The 20,416-nt window shown below is 43.6% G+C and overlaps 1 protein-coding gene across 1 annotated transcript; it reads left to right on the plus strand.

The window, feature by feature from the left end:
• The first annotated feature begins 667 nt into the window (after positions 1–667).
• RAD21 (RAD21 cohesin complex component) lies at positions 668–17,555 on the plus strand. Its single transcript, XM_072151288.1, has 14 exons — positions 668–851; positions 5,501–5,664; positions 5,751–5,880; positions 6,378–6,477; positions 6,972–7,078; positions 7,403–7,606; positions 8,025–8,156; positions 8,250–8,372; positions 8,755–8,978; positions 9,382–9,529; positions 9,912–10,069; positions 10,181–10,318; positions 11,492–11,575; positions 13,052–17,555. Exons 2-14 carry the CDS (start codon positions 5,521–5,523, stop codon positions 13,241–13,243), a joined length of 1,884 nt encoding a protein of 627 aa, XP_072007389.1. The 5' UTR covers positions 668–851; positions 5,501–5,520; the 3' UTR covers positions 13,244–17,555.
• Positions 17,556–20,416: the final 2,861 nt, after the last annotated feature.

The raw sequence follows: 20,416 nt of genomic DNA on the forward strand, positions 1-20,416 counted from the left end.
TACACTGGTATTATCTATGCACTACATGGCGGTATTTCTGGTACTGTATGTTGGTATTATCTGTGCACTATATGGCGGTATTATCTGTGCACTATATGGCGGTATTATCTGTGCACTATATGGCAGTATTACTGGTACTGTACGGTGATATTATCTATGCACTATATGGCGGTATTTCTGGTACTGTATGTTGGTGTTATCTGTGCACTATATGGCGGTATTATCTGTGCACTATATGGCGGTATTATTAGTGCACTATATGGCAGTATTACTGGTACTGTACGGTGATATTATCTATGCACTATATGGCGGTATTACTGGTACGGTACGGTGATATTATCTACCAGGGTTCAGTTACCTAGATAAAACCCCGCCCACTTAGTTTTGTCTACGCCTACTTCTCCTCATCCCTCCACTAAAGCGAACGTCAGCCGTTATCTGCGTATAATAATCATTATAATGCCGCTAATATTCACGCGCCATAATCGCAGCACCGCCGTCGCCTCGCGCTCGTCTCTGTAGTGTCGCGTGAGATACGGTGGCAAAGGAATCGTTCCCTGCACCAAGATGGCGGCGTCAGCCTGACGAGACCCCGCCTCCTTCCGTGACGTCACACGCACGCCGCCGCTCTGTCCCGCTTTTCTGCCTAGTCTCTCTGGTGACGTCGTCTGCCTGTGGTATTTCATCAGTAAACATCCTGCGGATTTGAACGCGCTGTTTGGGCGGCAGGAAGGGGCGCGGCCGCCATCTTGTTTGTTTGAGTGTGGACCTGGCAGCGGCTAAGAGGCGAAAAGGGAGGATAAAACTGAGCGGCGGCCGCCTCAGCGGAGACCGGAGGCCAGCACACGGCGGTGAGTGTCCGGAGGGGGTTGTACCGCGCGGCGGCGGGAGACGGGAGGGGCGGCATCCGCTGTGGTGTCCTCCCCGGGGCGGAATTCTAATATGGCGGGCAGGAGGAGGAGGCCGCACTCCGAGCCTCGGCCTCTTCTCCCGGCATTTACCTCACAGACACCGCCTGACACCCGCGCAACCTATCCTCACCCGGAATCGGGTGTATATGACCCGGGCCACCTGTGGCTCTTCATATTTAAAGGGCCCGCACCCCCAATATCCCCCGCTCATCGCGTAATGCAACAAGTTCTATCTGTCCATCACCCCCGACCCTTGGGCTGATACCAGCGAGCAATAGCTTCCCCCACACGCGCCTTTTACCTTCATCTTCCCCTTTAATCCAACGGGGACTTTCAGATCCGATTTGAAAGAAAAGTTAAAAAATTTCGGAAATTTAACTTGGGTTTTGTTAAATAATTGATTGTATTTCGAGCTGAGAGATGGGATTTACTACTAGATGTTATTGTGATTACCGGGTGTTCGCCCTTTTTTGCGCCTCCACAGATCAGTGATCCAATATGGCACCAGAGTTTTGCAAAGTTGAGACTGGACGGGTTTGGGTTTTTCTTGCCGGTGTCCGGTGATGGCCGCTCTGCTGGGTTTGTGTGACCAGATGTCAGCAGCGGGAGGCGGATGAGGGGGAATCACCGGATATTTAGTTTTAACCAACTTTTATTTAAAGTTCTTTCTGCTTAGGACAGGGCCCTGGTTATAGTGTTCGTGGGAATTTGGGATGCCGGTGGAAGGCGGAGGGGGTTGTGCGGTCACTATTATTCACGCTTGGTCCTATAGAAGTCACACGAGTTGTGTCTGTATGTACCACTGCACATGGGGCACCTGATGCTTGGGGCCCATCCTATATTTTTAGGGTGTGGAATGATTCATCTACTTATCATTGGTTTCTGGCACAGGCCTGGGAGTCTGTTGTTTCGGCTAAATGTGTTCCCCAGAGACAAGTATTTAAAAGATCACTTGGTCAAGCATAATATAAAAAAAATAGGGGTGGGGAGAGCATTTAACTCTTTCACCTTAGTCCCAGTAAGTTACAGTCAGTCTATTCTACTCTGGCTCTAGCGTTATTGGACCGACGCTCTCTATTCTTACCCTTATGTTGGACCATGTATGTACCACTTAAAGGGGTTCTCCCACCAAGAAAGTGATTAGACCGCCACAGATCACGAGAACGAGGGTGCTGATCGGGTCCCAGGTACCAGACCCCTCCTAGTTAAGCAAGATGAATGTAATAGACGGCTGCACATGTCTGTTAAGCTCCATTCATCTCTATGGAGCTGACGGATTATGGATGGAGCCCAATTTGCTTGGTGGGAAAGCCCCTTTAATGGTCACACACTAACGCCCCCGATGAGCCTAGATCTGGATAAAACGTGTCGTGTCAGGGTTTTGCTTGACTGAGTGACCTTTCATATACCACCAACTTGAGATTCCATGCCCCTAAGAGAAAGAATAGGATGGAGTCATCCCAGGGACGGGTTCCAGTCGGGTTGCAGCTGTTTTGTGGTGACCCACTGTTTCAAATGTGTTATTGAGAATCTATGAACCTGGCAGGCTATGGTTCTGTACAGCCTGTATTTTAACTGTTTGGGTCATCATGGTCGGCTTCCAATCATATGCACAAGAGGGCTCTCCGTATATTACTATTTAAGATTAAGAATCTTTTAGCAGTGACTAAAATGTAACTTGTGAGATTGCAATCTTTCGCCTATTGTATTACTTGGCGATTTTGTTTGGAAGTTGAATTTTGTTGTACTTTTCCAAATGAGCTAGAAGGGCTATGGGGATGTTACCAGAGCTCCTCCATGCTGTAGCTTCCCAGGCTATTGGCGATGGTCTGAAGACCATGAGCGTGTCGTGCTAATACTTACAAATATCCCATTAAAGTTTAGGAGGTGCGTCGAGATTGATTGTAGGACTTGGTTATAAATACGATTAGACCAAAATTGTGCAGTGCTTTGTATTGGTTACGTGCTGGGGCCCTTGCTTCCAGTATGTTACTACAAAATGTGAACCGCTTATAAAATAAGGGCCGTTTCCATCCTTAAATGTCAGTAGTTGTTTTCCATATAATTGTGGAGCATAATCTTTACAGCCCTTTTGTGCTGTTTCTCTGTATTGCCTACAATAAATATTACTAAATAATAGATGATACCACTTAGGGTGCATTCACACACGCATCAGTTACTGTCAGCGACCCCCCTCAGGCTAGAGGGACATGAATGTTATCAGGTCACATGCTGGAAAGATTTCACGGATCAACCACCGTGCTGATGATGTAACGGAGTATTGTTATATATGATGCAAGGATTCCCCTTGAAATGAGCATCGCTGAACTGTAAATATAACATGTGTCATGTATAACCTTATGTTGCACTACCTACATCCTTAGCGCTGTGCGGTCGGTCCCTCTGACAAAGGGGATTCCTAATATCAAATTGTCAATTGGCATTTTGCTTTTCCTCAGGTAATCCCCCTAAAAATTATAACCTCTTAAACAAGTTTCTTTTTCTGATATGTCAGAGGGGGACCAGTCCGGTTTATACAATGCCCTGTCAGAGCTCCAGCTCCTGGGGTCCTATGCTAACATTACCAGACACCATGTTGTTTTGAGGGTGCAAACGTATTACACAAGTGGAAAGGGTGTATTCAGAGACTCCTGGGGGTCCACTTCAGATATGGGGGTTTTTTCTAGCTTTGGGGGTTTTGTACTATTTTGTCATGTCCTCATGGTCTCTAGATGCACAGTTTAGTGACTTGCTCATTTCACAAGTGTCTTGCTTTTCTGCAAACTTGTGAGTAAACTTTTCACATCTGGTGACTAGTCTGATTATACAACAGGTCTCTGTAATGAGGATTGTCTTCTCATCCAGCTTCTGGGTGTCTGGCAGCCCCAGGTTCTCTGAATGGTGTCAGGTCACTGACATTGCTTTGACATTTACCACACCTCTACTGGGCAGCATAAGGGACATTATAGAGCATCTGTAGTTGGTGAGGTCAGTCGGTATGGGCACTCTAAGGTGCACAGGGAATAGTGAGGGCAGACACTGCTTTCTTATAGGTGGTGTGATAGTTGTTAGGAAATGATTGACCCCTTATAGATAACACTAGTGGAATCTGTTAGTCTTGTATCGCACAGCAGCATTTTGTTTATCACAGATCATGTGGCACCTTATTTCTAGCTCTGAATGTTGTGCTCTGTGCAGGATTTACAGTATCCTTGTCCTCTGTCATGTCAGGAGTCTCCACTTCCGGGACTACTGTCCTGTTCTGCTATTGTGTGGCCAGACAGTGACTCCTATCATCATAGACTGCTATACAGACAATGCTCTGTTGGGAGTTGTAGTTATAGAGGGATGTGGTTGCTTTTAGCCGCCATGTCTCTTGAGATTTGTATTAAATTTGGTCTCCTGGAGAGTAAATTTTGTTACTCTCCAGCTTCAAATCCCAGTATATGGTGGCAGATTCATAATATTTTAAAAATCAACTTTCTGATGATAAAAAAAAATCCTAAAGCCAAGAATTTAACATTTTCCAGCGATCCTGCGCCTTGTCTTGGCTCTCCGGAGTTGTTACTACATGGAATTTGCCTAAAGCATCAATTAATATCCTTTTGTATATGTTACTTTCAGGCTGTAGACTCGTGTACAGATCTTTAGTACTGGACAGTTTTATCTCTGGGTTTATCAAAAATTTTCATAGCAAGAGAGGAGCCAGGCTGAACTGATCCAATGAATTTGACTATGAAAAGTTTTGAGAATCAGGGCAGATGTTCTGTAGTTGCTCATAAACTGATGAGTTTGTGGAGTTGCGATGAAACAAACCACAAAAATAAGTTGCACAAGTTTTGAGCCATCTTGGTTGCACATCTGTGTAAAGGGGGTGAGCTCGGGTGTCATTTCATCATTTCAGAGGAGTCCAAACACTTAAGGAGCTGCAGGGTCATAGATATCGGCATTACATTTGTGCTGCAGTGTCTATGGGCAGATATTATTAGCTACTAAGGTAAATCTCATGTATTTTACGCTTGGTCTAAATTTTTCCTAACAGTGCATCTAACCGTGACAAATATTTTTCATTAAATGTCTATTTTTGCCAGTTTACATCAAATGGAAATGAGATTTAGTCACTAGTTGGGGACAGGTTGTGGTTTGTTTAATTTAAATTAAAAAAAAAACGATTGGTGTCCTTTGATTGGATAGTAATCGGACACAGGTAAAACTTGAGTGCACAGGCTCCAGAGGAGCATAACGTGGCGGCTCCTGGATGTGTGCAGCTCATCAGTGTGATCAAACATTGATGGCCTAACCTCACAATGGGCCATCAGAGGTAATTCCTAGAAAACTCCTCTGTTAAATTTGCACCTGCATTTTCAATTATTTCTGACAAAAATAGCTGTTTAAAAAGGACAGTCCAGGTTGAATGTTGTCTGAGAGGGACCAGAATTGTTAACTCTTGTGAATGCTACCATTAGGAGACTTGTGAGGAACTTGGAGCAGACACGGTCCTCTGTAGGAACAAGATTTTAGACTGTGCATAGAATGATTGTCCTAATGGTTCCACAATAAAGTTTTATTTCAAATGATCTTTTTTTTAGGTATCTAAAGCGCTGGAAAAATGTTTTACGCACATTTCGTTCTGAGCAAGAGGGGGCCGCTAGCCAAAATCTGGCTGGCGGCCCACTGGGACAAGAAGCTGACTAAGGCGCACGTTTTCGAATGCAACTTGGAAAGCAGCGTGGAGAGCATCATCTCGCCCAAGGTAACGGAGGACTCCATTCCGATGACTTGTCTGGGTGTAAGAGAGGCCTACATTCCTCCTGTAACCGCTCCCTCTCCTTGTCCTAGGTGAAGATGGCTCTGCGTACTTCTGGTCACCTGCTCTTGGGTGTCGTAAGAATCTATCACAGGAAGGCCAAGTACCTCCTCGCCGACTGTAATGAAGCTTTTATCAAAATAAAGATGGCTTTCCGGCCCGGTGAGTAAAGTCACTACACAACATCTTCTGATCTCTTTATCTTCAGGCAACTTTCCATCAAGCAGTGAACGTTCTTCATTAAACAATGCGTTTTACTTCTGTCCACAAATATATGACCACTCCTATTTATCTCCCGTAAACCCTGGCCCTGTGAAATGACATTTTGTTATCACTGCAGAGCAGGACACTGGCGATTAGATCCAGCAACTAACTGATCCCGCCAGGCATTTCAATATGTAGCGATTTGCATCTGCAGATATTATCATTTAAAGATTCTTGTTATCGGTGGTTCTAGTCGGGGACTGGACGAGTGCCTGGGACAGTAGTTCACAGCCTCCTGATGCCCAGCTTTAGCAGTCTGACTTCTCAACTATTTTCTTTGCTAATGCTCAAATCAACAGTATTGTGATGATGGCAGGCAGTTTTTGCATGTGTGCTTTTATAGCTTGGCTAAAAACATTAGTTTACTATAACTGAAACCCTTAAATTTAACACAGGTGTGGTCGATTTACCTGAGGAAAATCGTGAAGCTGCGTACAATGCCATCACCTTGCCTGAGGAGTTCCATGATTTCGACCAACCCTTGCCAGATCTTGAGTAAGTGACCTTAATAATATGAATGGACTTCAAAGATGGGTACACAAAGCATGTAGCAAATTTAAGGCTTGACCCAAAACCTAGCCCCTGCATCAGTTGCATTTCCACATGCACATAAGCCTTCTCCGATGGTGATGCTCAGTGATTTTTCATCAAAACCTAAATATTGCTATTGGACAGCTCTATAGATTTTGTATCTGTTCAGGTGAACAGGATGGAGCTATTAGTCTAGTAGAGGAGTTGTCTGATCTTTAAAATGGTTAATCTGTATTGAAGTAAAACAATACACTTTTTTCCCAATAAACAAAGTAAGAGATAAGTGACTGCCTCATTATGTTGGGTCATACACTCCTTCACAAGTGAATTGAATGTTTGCTACACTAGAGTTGGCGTCTTGGTGATAAGACCTCTTTTCTAGTGTATCGGACTTCATAACAGCTTGCAATCTAGCTCTTCAGCAGGAAAGCAATACCTAATGTTTTCTTTATTCTAAGTGACATCGATGTGGCCCAGCAGTTCAGCCTGAACCAGAGTCGAGTGGAAGAAATCACCATGAGAGAAGAGGTCGGAAATATCAACATCCTGCAAGATAATGATTTTGGTAGGTATCTTCCCTGTAATATAACTAGTCGGTTTTACATAGTTTAGCTTTCAATCAGCGCACAAATATTAATAATATCCTGGTGATTTTGGAAGGTGCCACATAATGTAGAGTATTTTTCTCTGGGTTTTTCATTAGTATAATTTCCGCTTCTCATTATGTACAGATGCCATTAGCATCTTTCTCAATCTTATGATTCCTAATTGGTTTTATATTTTGCTTCTGGTCTTTTTATAATCTCGTGAGTTATGACAGATATCGATGCCTGTTGTCTGTTATAGATCTGGAGTTTAACGTAAGAGTAATGGTATCTCAATGTTACAGGTGACTTTGGCATGGATGACCGGGAGATGATGCGGGAGGGCAGCGCATTTGAGGATGACATGTTGGTCAGCACAAGTGCCTCTAACCTTTTATTGGAGCCTGAACAGAACGTCAGTCAGCTGAATGAGAAGAGCAACCACCTGGAGTATGATGAGCCGTACAAAGATGACAATTTTGGAGATGGCAATGATGGTGGATTACTGGGTATGTATCTGTGATCCCATATTGGGACTAAAAGTGCTTATTTGGCCTCCCCTCGCCTATCCTTTTATTATATAAATCATTATAATTCCAACGATCAATCATTTAATTGCATAGGACCTGGAAGACATGGCAGCCTGTGATCTAGATTAAATGGTTGAGCACTTTGCCTTCAAAGCGCTTATTACAATAGAGGCACCTGACTTGCAAACTCCAGTCAGATATATTTCTAGTGTTGTTTCTAGTGTAAGATGACTTTTTCATATAATTGTTAATCATTAATATTGCTCCTGCGTTACTTGTGTTGCCTGGGTAAGACAGGATTACAATAGTCTTAACTTTAGAGAAGACGTACAGCCTAACATACTGTAATATATCGAGTTCACGACATGGTCATTGAGCTATTATCTTATTTGTTCAGATGATAAACTGCTGAGCAATGACGGAGGTGGCATCTTTGACGACCCTCCAGCGGGTATCCCTGAGGAAGGTGTTGCGCTGCCGGAGCAGCCCATCCACGACGATGACATGGATGATGACGACGCTGTATCAAGTGAGTGTAGTCTCTTGATGCACCCAGTAGAGGTTTGTTCTCCTGAAGTGTTTTGGATCAATACTCATTTCCCCTTGTAACTTCTTGTTTCAGTGGGTGGGCCAGACAGCCCTGATTCAGTAGATCCTGTGGAGCCCCTGCCAACCATGACTGATCAGACTACTTTGGTTCCTAATGAAGAGGAAGCTTTTGCACTGGAACCTATTGATATTACAGGTAACGGCTTGAATATTTAACTAGTATTTTGTCATGGCTTTTGTCGGTTGCGTGGGAAAAACATTTAAGGATGGCCTGTAACTGATCTATAGATGGCATCTAGTTAGGATTTTGAACAAGCCCATTCACCATGACAAGGTGCTAGTACCAAGTACATGTAGATGAAGGCTGCAGCACCAGCTCCAGGGGATCATGCATCAAGAAATCAAACCCCATCTTATAAAAGCCTAATTTTACCCCCACAAGTACCACATCTATCTGACCATTGGGCCATTAATAGCGTAATAACAAATTCCCATGTTAATGAATATTGCAATAAAGTGTAGTAGAAAAACTGTATAGGAATAGTAGATGTAGAAATGTCTTTTTTTGTGAAATTTAGTTAAGGAAACTAAAGCCAAGCGAAAAAGGAAGCTGATTGTGGACAGCGTTAAGGAGCTGGACAGCAAGACCATCCGCGCCCAACTGAGTGACTACTCCGACATCGTAACCACTCTGGACCTGGCACCTCCCACAAAGAAGCTGATGATGTGGAAGGAGACAGGTGGCGTGGAGAAGCTCTTCTCTCTGCCTGCACAGCCGCTCTGGAACGCCCGACTTCTCAAGGTAAAAACCTTTTTGCTGTGACCTGTAGTGCCACAAGAAGCCCCTGTCTGTTAGTTGTGCCATGCCCTTCATGGCCTATCCACATGGCCTTTAACACTTTGCTATGTTTATCCAACATAGAGGTAACATACATTTGGTGCCTCTATCTGGCTTGTTTTATTTGTTCCTATATCCATAGCTCGTGCAGCGAGACATAGATTATGGTGTTTTGTATGTATTTACACTGGAAGCCTATTGATGTATATCACTGCATCTGTTTATATAGTGTCGGGTGTACCTTATGCCGATTTATTCGCCTATGCTCTAATAGGCTGAAAATATGAGAAACCCCCTCAAACTGGTCTGTTATGTATGAATGGAAGGAATACCTTACACTCAGCATATATCTGCTTTGTCCATTTAGCTGTTCACCCGATGCCTCACACCATTGGTACCCGAGGATCTCAAAAAGAGGAGGAAAGGTGGTGAAGCTGACAACCTGGATGAATTCCTTAAGGAGTTTGAGAATCCTGATGTTCCAAGAGAGGAGATGAGGCAGCAGGATATTATCGGTACGTTTCAACATTTACTCTCGTTGGTTTTTAAGTCTTCCTTTTATATGCCAGCAAGGCTCTACCCAAACTATATGATTGTTCTTCCTTTCGAAGGTATTTACCTCTGATGGAAGAGTCCAACGTATGCAATGTGATGGCGTACTTTTGTATTAAGTTTTTAGTTGTAAAAGTATAATTTGTATTGCATTGACCAGGAAAGTGCTCATACAATAAATCCTGCACCTGCCCGATGGAGGTCTTACCAGTGTATAAACCAAACCTGGGGCCCAAATGCTGTGTGTACAGAGCTTAACAAATGTGGTGAAATTATGGTGAGGTGAATAGTTGTGCCAAAAGATTGTTCTTAATAATCGTTACTTATCCTACTTGTGCCGTGTAGATCAGCCCATCCTGGAGGAAGCTAGTAGACTCCAGGAGTCCATGATGGAGGGAAGCAGATCTCACTTGGATGAAACCGTGATGCCACCACCACCTCAGCCACAGCCGCAAGGGGTGAAACGTGACTCTCAGCAGATGGAGCCAGAGCCATTACTTCCTGTGAGTGTGAGGCAATAGTCTACCATCAATAGTATTTCTTGTAAATCTTTTATACTGTGCCTTATTTGTAGATCCTGAATCTCTATATTATATGTGGTTTCTTTTATATAGCAAGAGCCGGAGCCTCAGATTGAAATGCCACCAGTGGAGCTTCCTCCAGAGGAGCCTCCGAACCTCAACGACTTGATTCCCGAACTCAACCTGGTTCCCGAGAAAGAAAAGGAAAAGGAGGATGAAGAGGAGGAAGAGGTAAGACTCGTCCATTATATGTTCTACATGGACAGCTCAAAGGGGAGCAGGGAATATAGCTATAACATCACAACTCGATTAGCTGAAACAAAGCACATTGTAGTTTTAAGAGCACAATGTACTCAGCTTTCTGGAGGATAGGTGATGGGAATCAGATTTTGGAGACCTCAAGCTATCTTGAGATGAGTTGGTGAGCAGCTTGACCTGTTCATTTAATTCTGAGTCAGAAGTGAATTGTTGGTTTCACTCTTCATATGAAGCCCTCGCTGTCCCCCTTGTCCTCCTGATTGCTGAGGGTCCCTCCAGTTTAACTGTTGGGGAAAGATTGTTCTACGTGTTATTAAACCTCATTAAGTAGTGTTGATTACTTGGGAGGAAACCTAATCGCCCTCCATTATACTACTAGGGCCCGCTGTTTGGATTTGCTAAGATGGGGGCAGGCGTTTTTCCTTCATAATGTAACTTATCTGGCCAGCGGGTATCTTGGATATACCCAGCAATTGATAACAGGCCAAGGCATCGAGGTCTCTATATAAGTTAGTAAGGAGAATGGCATTTTGTAATTAGTCTGCACCAAAAGTATAAAGATCTACTTGAATACTGTAGGTCTGGTGCATATTAATTCCTCCCAAATGATTTGTGTGGCTCATAGACAAGACACTTTGCTGGCAGCTTGCACTGATTGTCATGGCTGTGGGGTTATTGCCCCTTCAGTCTCCACTATGACATAGTAGTAGTAATAATAATAATAATCTTTATTTATATAGCGCCATCAAATTCCGTAGCGCTTTACAAATAGTATCGTCACCAGCTGTAAACTGCAGTTTTATATATTCAGTATTGCTCTGCGACTGGCACAGGGAGTCGCCCCCGTATGTGTTTTGAAATTTGGAAATGACCCCATGGTACGTTGTACTCTCTATACGACCAACTAAAAACATCTGCGATTTTTAATATCTCAATGAAAAAAAAAAAATTGGTTTGCCAAATATTTTCCCAGCACAGAGACTAGAGACTCGTTTGCAGCGTATCAGACAAGCAGGTACCAGAACCAGAGCTCGGTGCTTGGGAGGAATTGAGAAATATGAATTCATTTTCTCCTTCGCTTGTTATCCTATGAATATTAATCGGGATTCGCAGATGTTTCTCTAAAAAATGTTGTTGTTGTTACAGGAGGAAGATGCCACCGGGACCGAGCAGGACCAGGAGGAGAGGCGCTGGAACAAGAGGACCCAGCAGATGCTGCACGGCCTTCAGGTACTGGGCCCTGGTCCACCTCGTTTAGTGTGTGATAAACTCTTCCGCTCACTGACATAGCTAAAATCTATGGAGGGACGACTAAATGTCTATTTAGTGTTGTATTATGCTAATGGGTGAACAGAATACATTTAAATATTAATATTTAGTGCATGCAGTAAAATAGACTTTTGCAGCCCATTAAAACCGCTGCACTTGGGGCTTCATCCCAGGATGATGGTGCTGCTGGGTTTTACAGTCTTCAGATGGTATGTAGTCCGGTGGCAGTCAGGGCAAGGCCAGGCATTTCACTTTTGATGCTGATTTTTGCTTGCACTAATATGCACATCTGCTTCTGTTAAATTAACCTGTTGGTGCAACTACACTGCATGTTGCTCTATGCACCATGACATGCTGGTACTCCATGATGTTTACATACACTGCACGATATTCACTATTGCTGAACTGCTGCAACAGTAGTGATCGGCACTGACCGTAGGATCTAAAGCTGCGTTCACATTACATTATGTGCCATATGTTGTGGACATGTCTGATGCTTATACAGTGAGATACGTCACCCGGGCCCTATTCTCCTAACTCTAACAATGTGATGGGGAGGGCAACTTCAGCAGCTGCTGATGTACAAGGTGTTTCCCTAGTGACATCACATGTGTTCTCCCTCCTGCTGAGCATTGTATCCTCTCAGCAAGCCAGAGGAGGGATGCAATATGCTACATACGCCCACCATAGCCTTCTATTGCCTCCGCTGTGCATATACAGGAGGGAGCATGATGGAAAGATGTAGCTTGCTAAGACCATACTTGTGTCGTGTCATCTACATCTTGGTCTGGTGTATACAAGTATAATATTGCATGAAAGGAATCAGGCCTGTACTGTAGCACACTGCATGTATCTCTTGTCTAAAGGTGCATAGTGGTAGAGAATCTGACAATCACCTCAGTGCTGTTCTCAATCTAGGAACATTTCAAGCAAAACACAAACCCTGGTACAGATTTTGGTGCAAACCAGGCAATGGGATTTAATGACAACCGATTGACTAGTCCTTCCCCCATTGAAGTCCTTCCTTTTCGACCGAGTATAGACTCCACCTACTGCTGAGTGGCTGTTGCTAGGAAGCTGCAGCTAAAAGTTTCAGTCACTTGCCAGGTGTTGACGTATGTAGCTAAATTGGTGACATTTTTAAGTGTCACTACATAGATGTAGCTATTATATTTTGATTCGGCAGATAAATCTGGAGTAGTCTGAAAGGAAGAGAGTAGGTCAGAAAACTTGTCTGCATTTGTACATCCTCATCTTCCCTTTAACTTGCCTCCCAATTTTTTATTTTTTTACCCTCAGTTAAAGGGAACATTAAAAAAATTCTTCTCTCATGAAGCCACAAGATCTCCTCCTGTATCCTAATAATAACCTTGAGAAATGTTTTTTTCCCTTGTCTTCTTCTCTTCCCTGACATTTTTGTACTTCTTTTATCCGCAGAGAGTCCTCGCCAGGACAGGCGCAGAGTCCATCAGTCTCCTCGACCTGTGTCGAAACACGAACCGGAAGCAAGCGGCAGCCAAGTTCTACAGCTTCCTCGTCCTCAAAAAGCAGCAGGCGATCGAACTCACCCAAGAGGAGCCCTACAGCGACATCATCGCCACGCCAGGACCCCGATTTCACATAGTGTGAACTGCTTCACAGCCACCCGCCAGAGCAAGCGACTTCACGCCCTGTACGAACCTGTATGCTGGCGCTCGCATGGCAGAGCATCCCCCGAACGCCATGCCGCTCCGCACCGGGACACATCGGTGATCTCCTCTCTGGCTATACTTTTATTGGTTTAATATGTACAAAGTTTTGTCCCTTTTTTTTATTTTTATTTCTTGTTTTCTCCTTTTAATGTATCATCTATTTTTATGGGTTTTAAATGTGGATGGGTGAATGTGCGATGTTATATCTTGTTTTTAGCCACAAGTTCTCTTCTCCGTAGACAGGGGTGTGCAGTATTCGATATACGCAAGCTTCCGCCTTACTGTTCTCCCATCTTTCTGCCACCTTGCAGTTTGGCAAAAATTTTGTATAAATAGAGGAAAAGCTCTGGCCTCTTTATTCAGAGGACAGCCCCGCTCCTGCCCAGGGGTTGTGTGGTAAAGACTTATTCCGCTCAATAGAGCCAAGATGTAGTACCATACATAACCTGTAGGTGGGGTGGTGCTGTTATTAGAATTGGTCTAGTTTTAGGACATCACCTTTTTTGGGTTTGCAGAAGTATTTGATGTTTGTGCTGTCTCTTCGATCTGTGTTGATCCTATGTGGTTGGTTTTAGGATTGGATTCTCAATACCAGATTCAATGGCCATAAGTCTTGTGGTCTTCAGTCACTTCTGATGGTCTTTAGTTTTGCACAGTTCCCCTCTGGGAGTGTCAGCTGGACTTTGGGGTGTTCTAACTCCATGTCCACGCTGATGTGTATGTCTCGCTGTGTTGTCCTTTTCTTGTGGATATCCTGAGAGGCCTCAAGACCAGGCTTAAAGTTAGTGATTGTCCAATTGATTTTTGATATTTTTGTATTATTAAGTTATACAGGTTTCCAGTATACCATCTGTATCCCTTCATCAGTTTTCTAGATCTCTGCTTGCTGTCATTCTATAGGAAGCTTCAACTTTCTGTGGATTAAAAATGAATTCTTCTCCTTGTCATGTGATGTCACACAGGTGCGTAGTTATAGCGATGTGACCTCACATGACCAGGGACAGAATTTTTGTTTACCACATGAAGTAAAACAGTGAAGCTCCCTATAGAATTACAGCAGCAGATCGAGAAAACTGTCAGGTATTGATGCAAAGTATATTGGAAAGTTGTATAACTTTCAATATCAAACAATATACAATTTGATACAATTGGACACTCCCTTTAAATTTTCCCAGGGGTGAGGCATGACTGCACATGTGTGATAAGAGGACATTGATGGTCTGATTCACAAGCATCATCAATCTTAAAATTGGAAGGTCTGTAGAGATTTTGCCACTCAAAACCTGGCATATCTTAAGTTCAAACGTAGTTTACTCAATAGCGCCCCCTTATTTCATCTCCAGAGGTCTCATCTCTAAATCTGACTGATAAAACAATCATTGTGACTAGGGGTGTCATGGCTCCGCTCTGTCAGTGTATACTGAAGTTTTTGTACCTTTTTTTTATTATCCTGTTAAGTGATTTGTGGTTTCTGAACCAACGGGCCACGGACTCCGTACTGGGTGTGGACCTGGCGGCCCTTTATTTATGCCAGACGGGACCCCGGGATTATTACACGGGGCGATGTGTATCTGGCACGGCCCTAACCATGTTTGTTTGTTTTTCTCTTATTTTTGAGCGTTTTTATTATTGGCTTTTATTCTACTTTTTGTAGTGAAAAATTGTAAAATATTTCTTGTAAATAATAATCTTTACTCTTTTTTTTATTAGTATTTTAAGACATTAAAGGAAAACAAAAGTCCTAAATCCTTCGGTCTAATTGTAATTTCTTTCCCCCGTTTTTGGAATAATTGAAAGGTGTTTTTTTTTTTTTTTGTAAGAAATAGATTTTGCCTTTTGTGAACGAGTTGCTTCAGGTTTTTCATTACATCCCTGATGATGTGTGTTTCACCATTCACAGGGTGAAGTCGGCCGCAACAGGTTAACTTTAATCTTTGGTCATGAACATTTTGTGTGCGCGGTTCAGTATCTTGGCTGCTTTTTGGGTTCTTTTCAATGACCTCTTGTAATTAAGCAAGTCCCTAAGTAATTGGCACAAGGACAGTTTTATACGGTGATATTTGGTCTGAATTTTGGGTCCTATTTCCCCACCTTAACAGGGACTTGCAACATTTGTCTATGGTACCAAGAGTCCGTCCACCTCTGCACTGTAATTACAGAATTGGTTATGGGACAGTAGAGACTCCCGGCAGCCTCTATCAGTAAGAACATGTGGTCTGTATTTCATAATCCGGCCTAATACTGGGACTAGCATCTGCATTATGTATGAGAAATGTCCCACAGGTCCTATTCCTAATCAGGGGCCTCCAGCTCTGGTGTCAACATATGATAAGAGATTTGTCTAAAAGGTTCATCTTCATCACCTCTGGGGGGGGGGGGAAGACACGGACAGAAATATATCACCGGATATGAGGAAATTGGGAGCCGCACAACATGTGGCGCCTAATCTAGAGAGTAGATTATTGAATAGACTCGCTTCGTCCCTGCTGTATTACCTGCATGGGCTTTGTGGTGACTGACAACTAGATGTAAATGTACCACTAATGGGCAAGATTAGTGGCAACGCTGAGTTGTCAGTTTATTAAAGGGGTTGTCCACTTTTGGCAAATAATTCATATTGTTTACATAATACAATTTTCCAATATACTTTTTGTATATCAATTCCTAGTGGTTTTCTAGATCTCTGCTTGCTTTCATGCTATAGAAAGTGTCTGTCTTCTTCCTGTCGATTGGACATGTGATGGGCACGCCGGTGCACAAGCCGTCACTATCACAGATCTCGAGCACCGGTCTCCTTCACAAGATCATGGACAGATTTCTGTCCACTGGAAGTAACATAGAAGCTTCCTTTAGCAGGACAGCAAGCAGAGATCTAGAAAACCGTGCGGAATTGATACAGAAAGTATACTGGAAAATTGTATAACTTGAGCAATCCATTATTCGTTGAACATGGACAACCCCTTTAATATCCTGGAAGAATAAATAAAGCGTGTTTGGTAACACTGTCTATAATTGTCAGGAGGGGGCGTCTCTAACTAGAATCAATCGTTGTATAACGGAATATACTTGGATAATTGTATCATATGTTATGGATCTGTTACTTCTCTCCTACAATGATCGGAGCGGAGATGGGACCTCCCTCCTCCCATCATGTATGTGATGTCCTGCAGGTGTGTGGTTTAGGCTCCTGCATGATGTAATACTGGGAGCCCATCACTGCTGTACACTTCCTCCGCTAATACTGCACACTCCTGTCCTCCTGGTTTTATAATGATGCACAAATTTATGCTGCAGGACTACAACTCCCAGCATGCCCTAACCCTCAGGCTGCTGGGGGGTGTTGTAGTCTCTTGTGGCATCTGAAAGTTGGAAATGGATTATTGGTCCTTTAATTTCCATTCAGTTTCCTCTGATCAATGTACCTGTATATTTGCATTACTGAAGTCTGATTCTTTACATAAAGTCCTGTGATAGTCCTAGATTTTAAGAAAACTAGTGTGACCCGTTAAACGGTATTGGTCCCGCCTTCAAAGACGATAATCGTGTTTTGTTTTTTTTGTGTTTTTTTTCAAATATTTATCTAAGAGGCCAAATATACTTTTAGAACGACTTGATCTTTGTTCTTTTCTGATACAGAGCTCCAAAACATCAGCATTGTAAAATAGTTTACCTGCATCCACCTCTAGAGGGAGCTCATGATGTACATACTGGAGATCAATGCATGACCTGTATTCAGACAGCTCCTGAGCTCCCTCTAGTGGTGGCTGGAAAAGTTTTGTTTTTATAGTTAGCCCGTGCAGGGTGTTTGAGCTCCATATTGGCAAAAAATGTAATCAAGCGGCACTTAATGTCAGACATATAATACCCTGTGGTCTTTTAAGGTGGAGATCCCTTTTATTTTACCAAATTTTGACTCCCCAAATTTTGCTCAGTTACTATCCACTTGGTTTTAATTGTATTTTAATTCTTAAAAAAAATAATAATTTAAGCAATTGTCTCCCACCATAATGTAAAAAAAAAATAAAAGCTTTAAGCACGCTTTGCTCTTTTCTATTGGACGTGCCTCAGAGCCCCTCCCCCTTTGTATAAAGAGATTGTAGATAACGTGGATGTTCTAATTATAGAAATTAATCTTGTTACTTGTTACACCATTTGGTCGGTTTTCATTGCTCCTTGAGAATAATTGTTCATGAATAGAGTTGATGCCGTGTTATGTATAACTTTTCTAATAAAAGCCTTGAGAATCTTTATGCTGCTGTCATGTATTGTATCAAGGGGACACTGACCCCTCTGCTTGTTGGGGATCATTAAAGTGGGTTGTGCTATGGAGAACTTTTAGGACACCCCTGGGTTCTGCATAAACTGCTGTGATGCTGTTATTTTTAATAGATTTCTTGAGGACTGGTTATGTTCCACAGGACTGGCGCATAGCAAAAAAAAAACATCCTGGAAACTACAGACCTGTGAGTCTAACATCTGTGGTGGGGAAAATATTTGAGGGGTTTGTTAGAGATGCTATCCTGGAGTATATCACTGTACAGTATCGGGTTTATGGGAAATCGGTCCTGTCAGACTAATCTGATTGGCTTCTACGAGGAGGTAAGTTCCAGACTGGACCTGGGGTACACTGTGGGTGTTGTATATCTGGACTTTTCCAAAGCATTTGAAGGGTTGGTACATAAAAGGAGACTGCTGGGACTAGGGGAAAATCTGTGTATTTGGGTAAGTAATTAGCTTGGTGATTTGTTGACATTAATGGCACATTCTCAGATTGGGTTGACGTTACCAGTGGACACCACAGGGGTCAGTGTTAGAGGGATTTGTGAAAGCTTGAGGAGTGGGCAGAGAAATGGTTGAAGTTTAATGTAGATAAATGTAAAGTTATGCACTTGGGCCATGGAAACAAAGTAATTATGTCCTAAACGGTCAATTACTTGGTAAAACTGGAGTTTAAAAAGACTTGGGGGTATTGGTGGATGGTAAACTTAATTTCCCCCTCCCACCAGCACCCAACCGGAGAGAGCCGCCTCCAGGGACAGGAAACCCAGGACTTTAAAGGCGTGGCCCAGCCTTCTTCCTTCAGTGGTTTCCTGTACCTGACTGGGATCCAGGGAGTCTCTGTGAGGCTCTGTAGTGCGTTGAGAGGGGCAATGGGAGTCCCGGGTAGCCCTGAGCGATCCAGCGTAGGCTGTGGGTCGCAGCGGGAGTCTGCAGGTGGAAGATGGACTCCAGCGCATCCCTGGTACAGCTGAGCGCAGCGTGTTCGCTCCTTTTCCTGGTTGCAGGCTGCCAAAGATGGCGTCCGCCCCACTTCCGGAGTTCCCACACAGGAGTCCTGTGTATTCTACACCTGCAGCCGGCCACAGGATCGGTTTCGGCTCCAGTCTGCGGCTGCGCTTCAGTCAGAGGCCCTTGGAAAATTGGCTTACTCTCCACCAGGCGGAGAGATTCGGTGGACACCGCTACTGTGAATGAAGTTGGTGGATAGTCCGCTGGATGGTGAGTGCAGCCTTACCAAGCCTTTACACTGGTTCTGATGATCTCTCATGTGGTTTTCTTGTTTATATTCAAAATATTTTTATTAGATTTTTTGATTATAACAACATAGGAAACGTATACAATCCTACAGAGGAAAGTAGTCAGCATGAGGCAGGGGTCATGCAGGACCACACAGTATATAGACATTGGTGACATATCCTATTTTGGGCCCGAAGGTCCGTTCTGAGATGTTTGTGGATAATAGAATTGTAAATATGAGGTCAAGCATGACTTCCGTCCTAAAGATTAACAAGAGTTATTGAGACATGCGGAGTATGAAACACTTGTCATGACTGAAGCCATAGTAGGGGAATGACATTGCTATCTATATTGTGGGTAGCAGCGGAAGAAGCCATATGCAAAATGATCATAAGGCCCCAGCTATTATGCTGCTCCCTATTGATATTAACCCACATGGCTTTGATAAGCCAACAAATGTGTAAGGACTATGAAAATACAATAAGAACAGAGAGTGTGGAGAGGGTGACAGGGGCACACATCCAGGGCTGAGGGTTGACACAGACAAATACCTAGGCGACATAGATTACGGAATGACCCAGTCGTTAGATAAATTATTATACTCCGGGGTATCTTTGAAAAGGAACCACGGCTGCCATAATTCCACGAACTTCCCTGTTGTCTGATTAACTTCTGCGGTAAGTTCCTCCATGCGGCATATGTGGCTCATCTCCCGCACCCAGTCAATGAATGGTGGGGTAAGGGGAGACCTCCAAGAACGTGGAATAACCGAACGAGCCGCAGTTAGAAAAAAGCGTAATAGCCCCTTTTTTTTGGGAGCGGAAAGTTCCCGGAAGAATGGACAGCAGGCCTATCTTAGGAGTGAAAGTGACCGCAGTGTAGGTGCTATCCCAGAAAGGCTTAATTTTATCACACTCCCACCATACATGAAGCATGGATCCACCAGCACGCCAGCAGACATCTGGAACACTAGGATAGTACCGGTGCAGCATCTCAGGTACCCAATACCATCAGGTGAGAATTTTGTAGTTCTTTTTTCTTGTGCGGCGCAAGCAATAGAGAGTTTATGTGTAAAGGTGTACATCTTTTCCATCTCTTGGGGAGTAAGCTCTGTATCCACCTGCCGACATATCCCGGGTCGCCTGTGAATCTCTCCGACTGTAATAAGAAATATGTTTTGTGAGAGAGCGTGGGGCTGGGGGGGGACTGTGAGCTGAGAAGATCCTCAAAAGGCGTCTTGCTCGAGTCGAATGCAGCCTGTTCGCTGTCAACAAACGATCGCAATTGAGTGTACGCGAACCAGGACAACTGAACATCCGGGCATTTAAGCTGCAAGGCCTCGCATGTGGGAAGGGAGCCGTTTTCAACTATGCTACCCATACGGGGATCATCTGCATAGAGCCAAAGTAAGGAGGAGTCCCTGTCCTTTCCCGGAGCAAAAGTGGGGTTGTGGAAAAGTGGTGTGAGGGGGGCCACGATTGAGATAAAAGACCTTTGCGCATAATTTTGTGCCAAGCTTCAATTGCCACACTTGTTTAGAGGGAAGAGGCGCGTAGGGGGAAATCTACTGCTAAAGCTAAAAAGCGTGTTTGTA

The sequence above is a fragment of the Engystomops pustulosus genome, chromosome 5 (genome assembly GCF_040894005.1).
Source record: "Engystomops pustulosus chromosome 5, aEngPut4.maternal, whole genome shotgun sequence".
NCBI classification, from domain to species: Eukaryota; Metazoa; Chordata; class Amphibia; order Anura; family Leptodactylidae; genus Engystomops; species Engystomops pustulosus.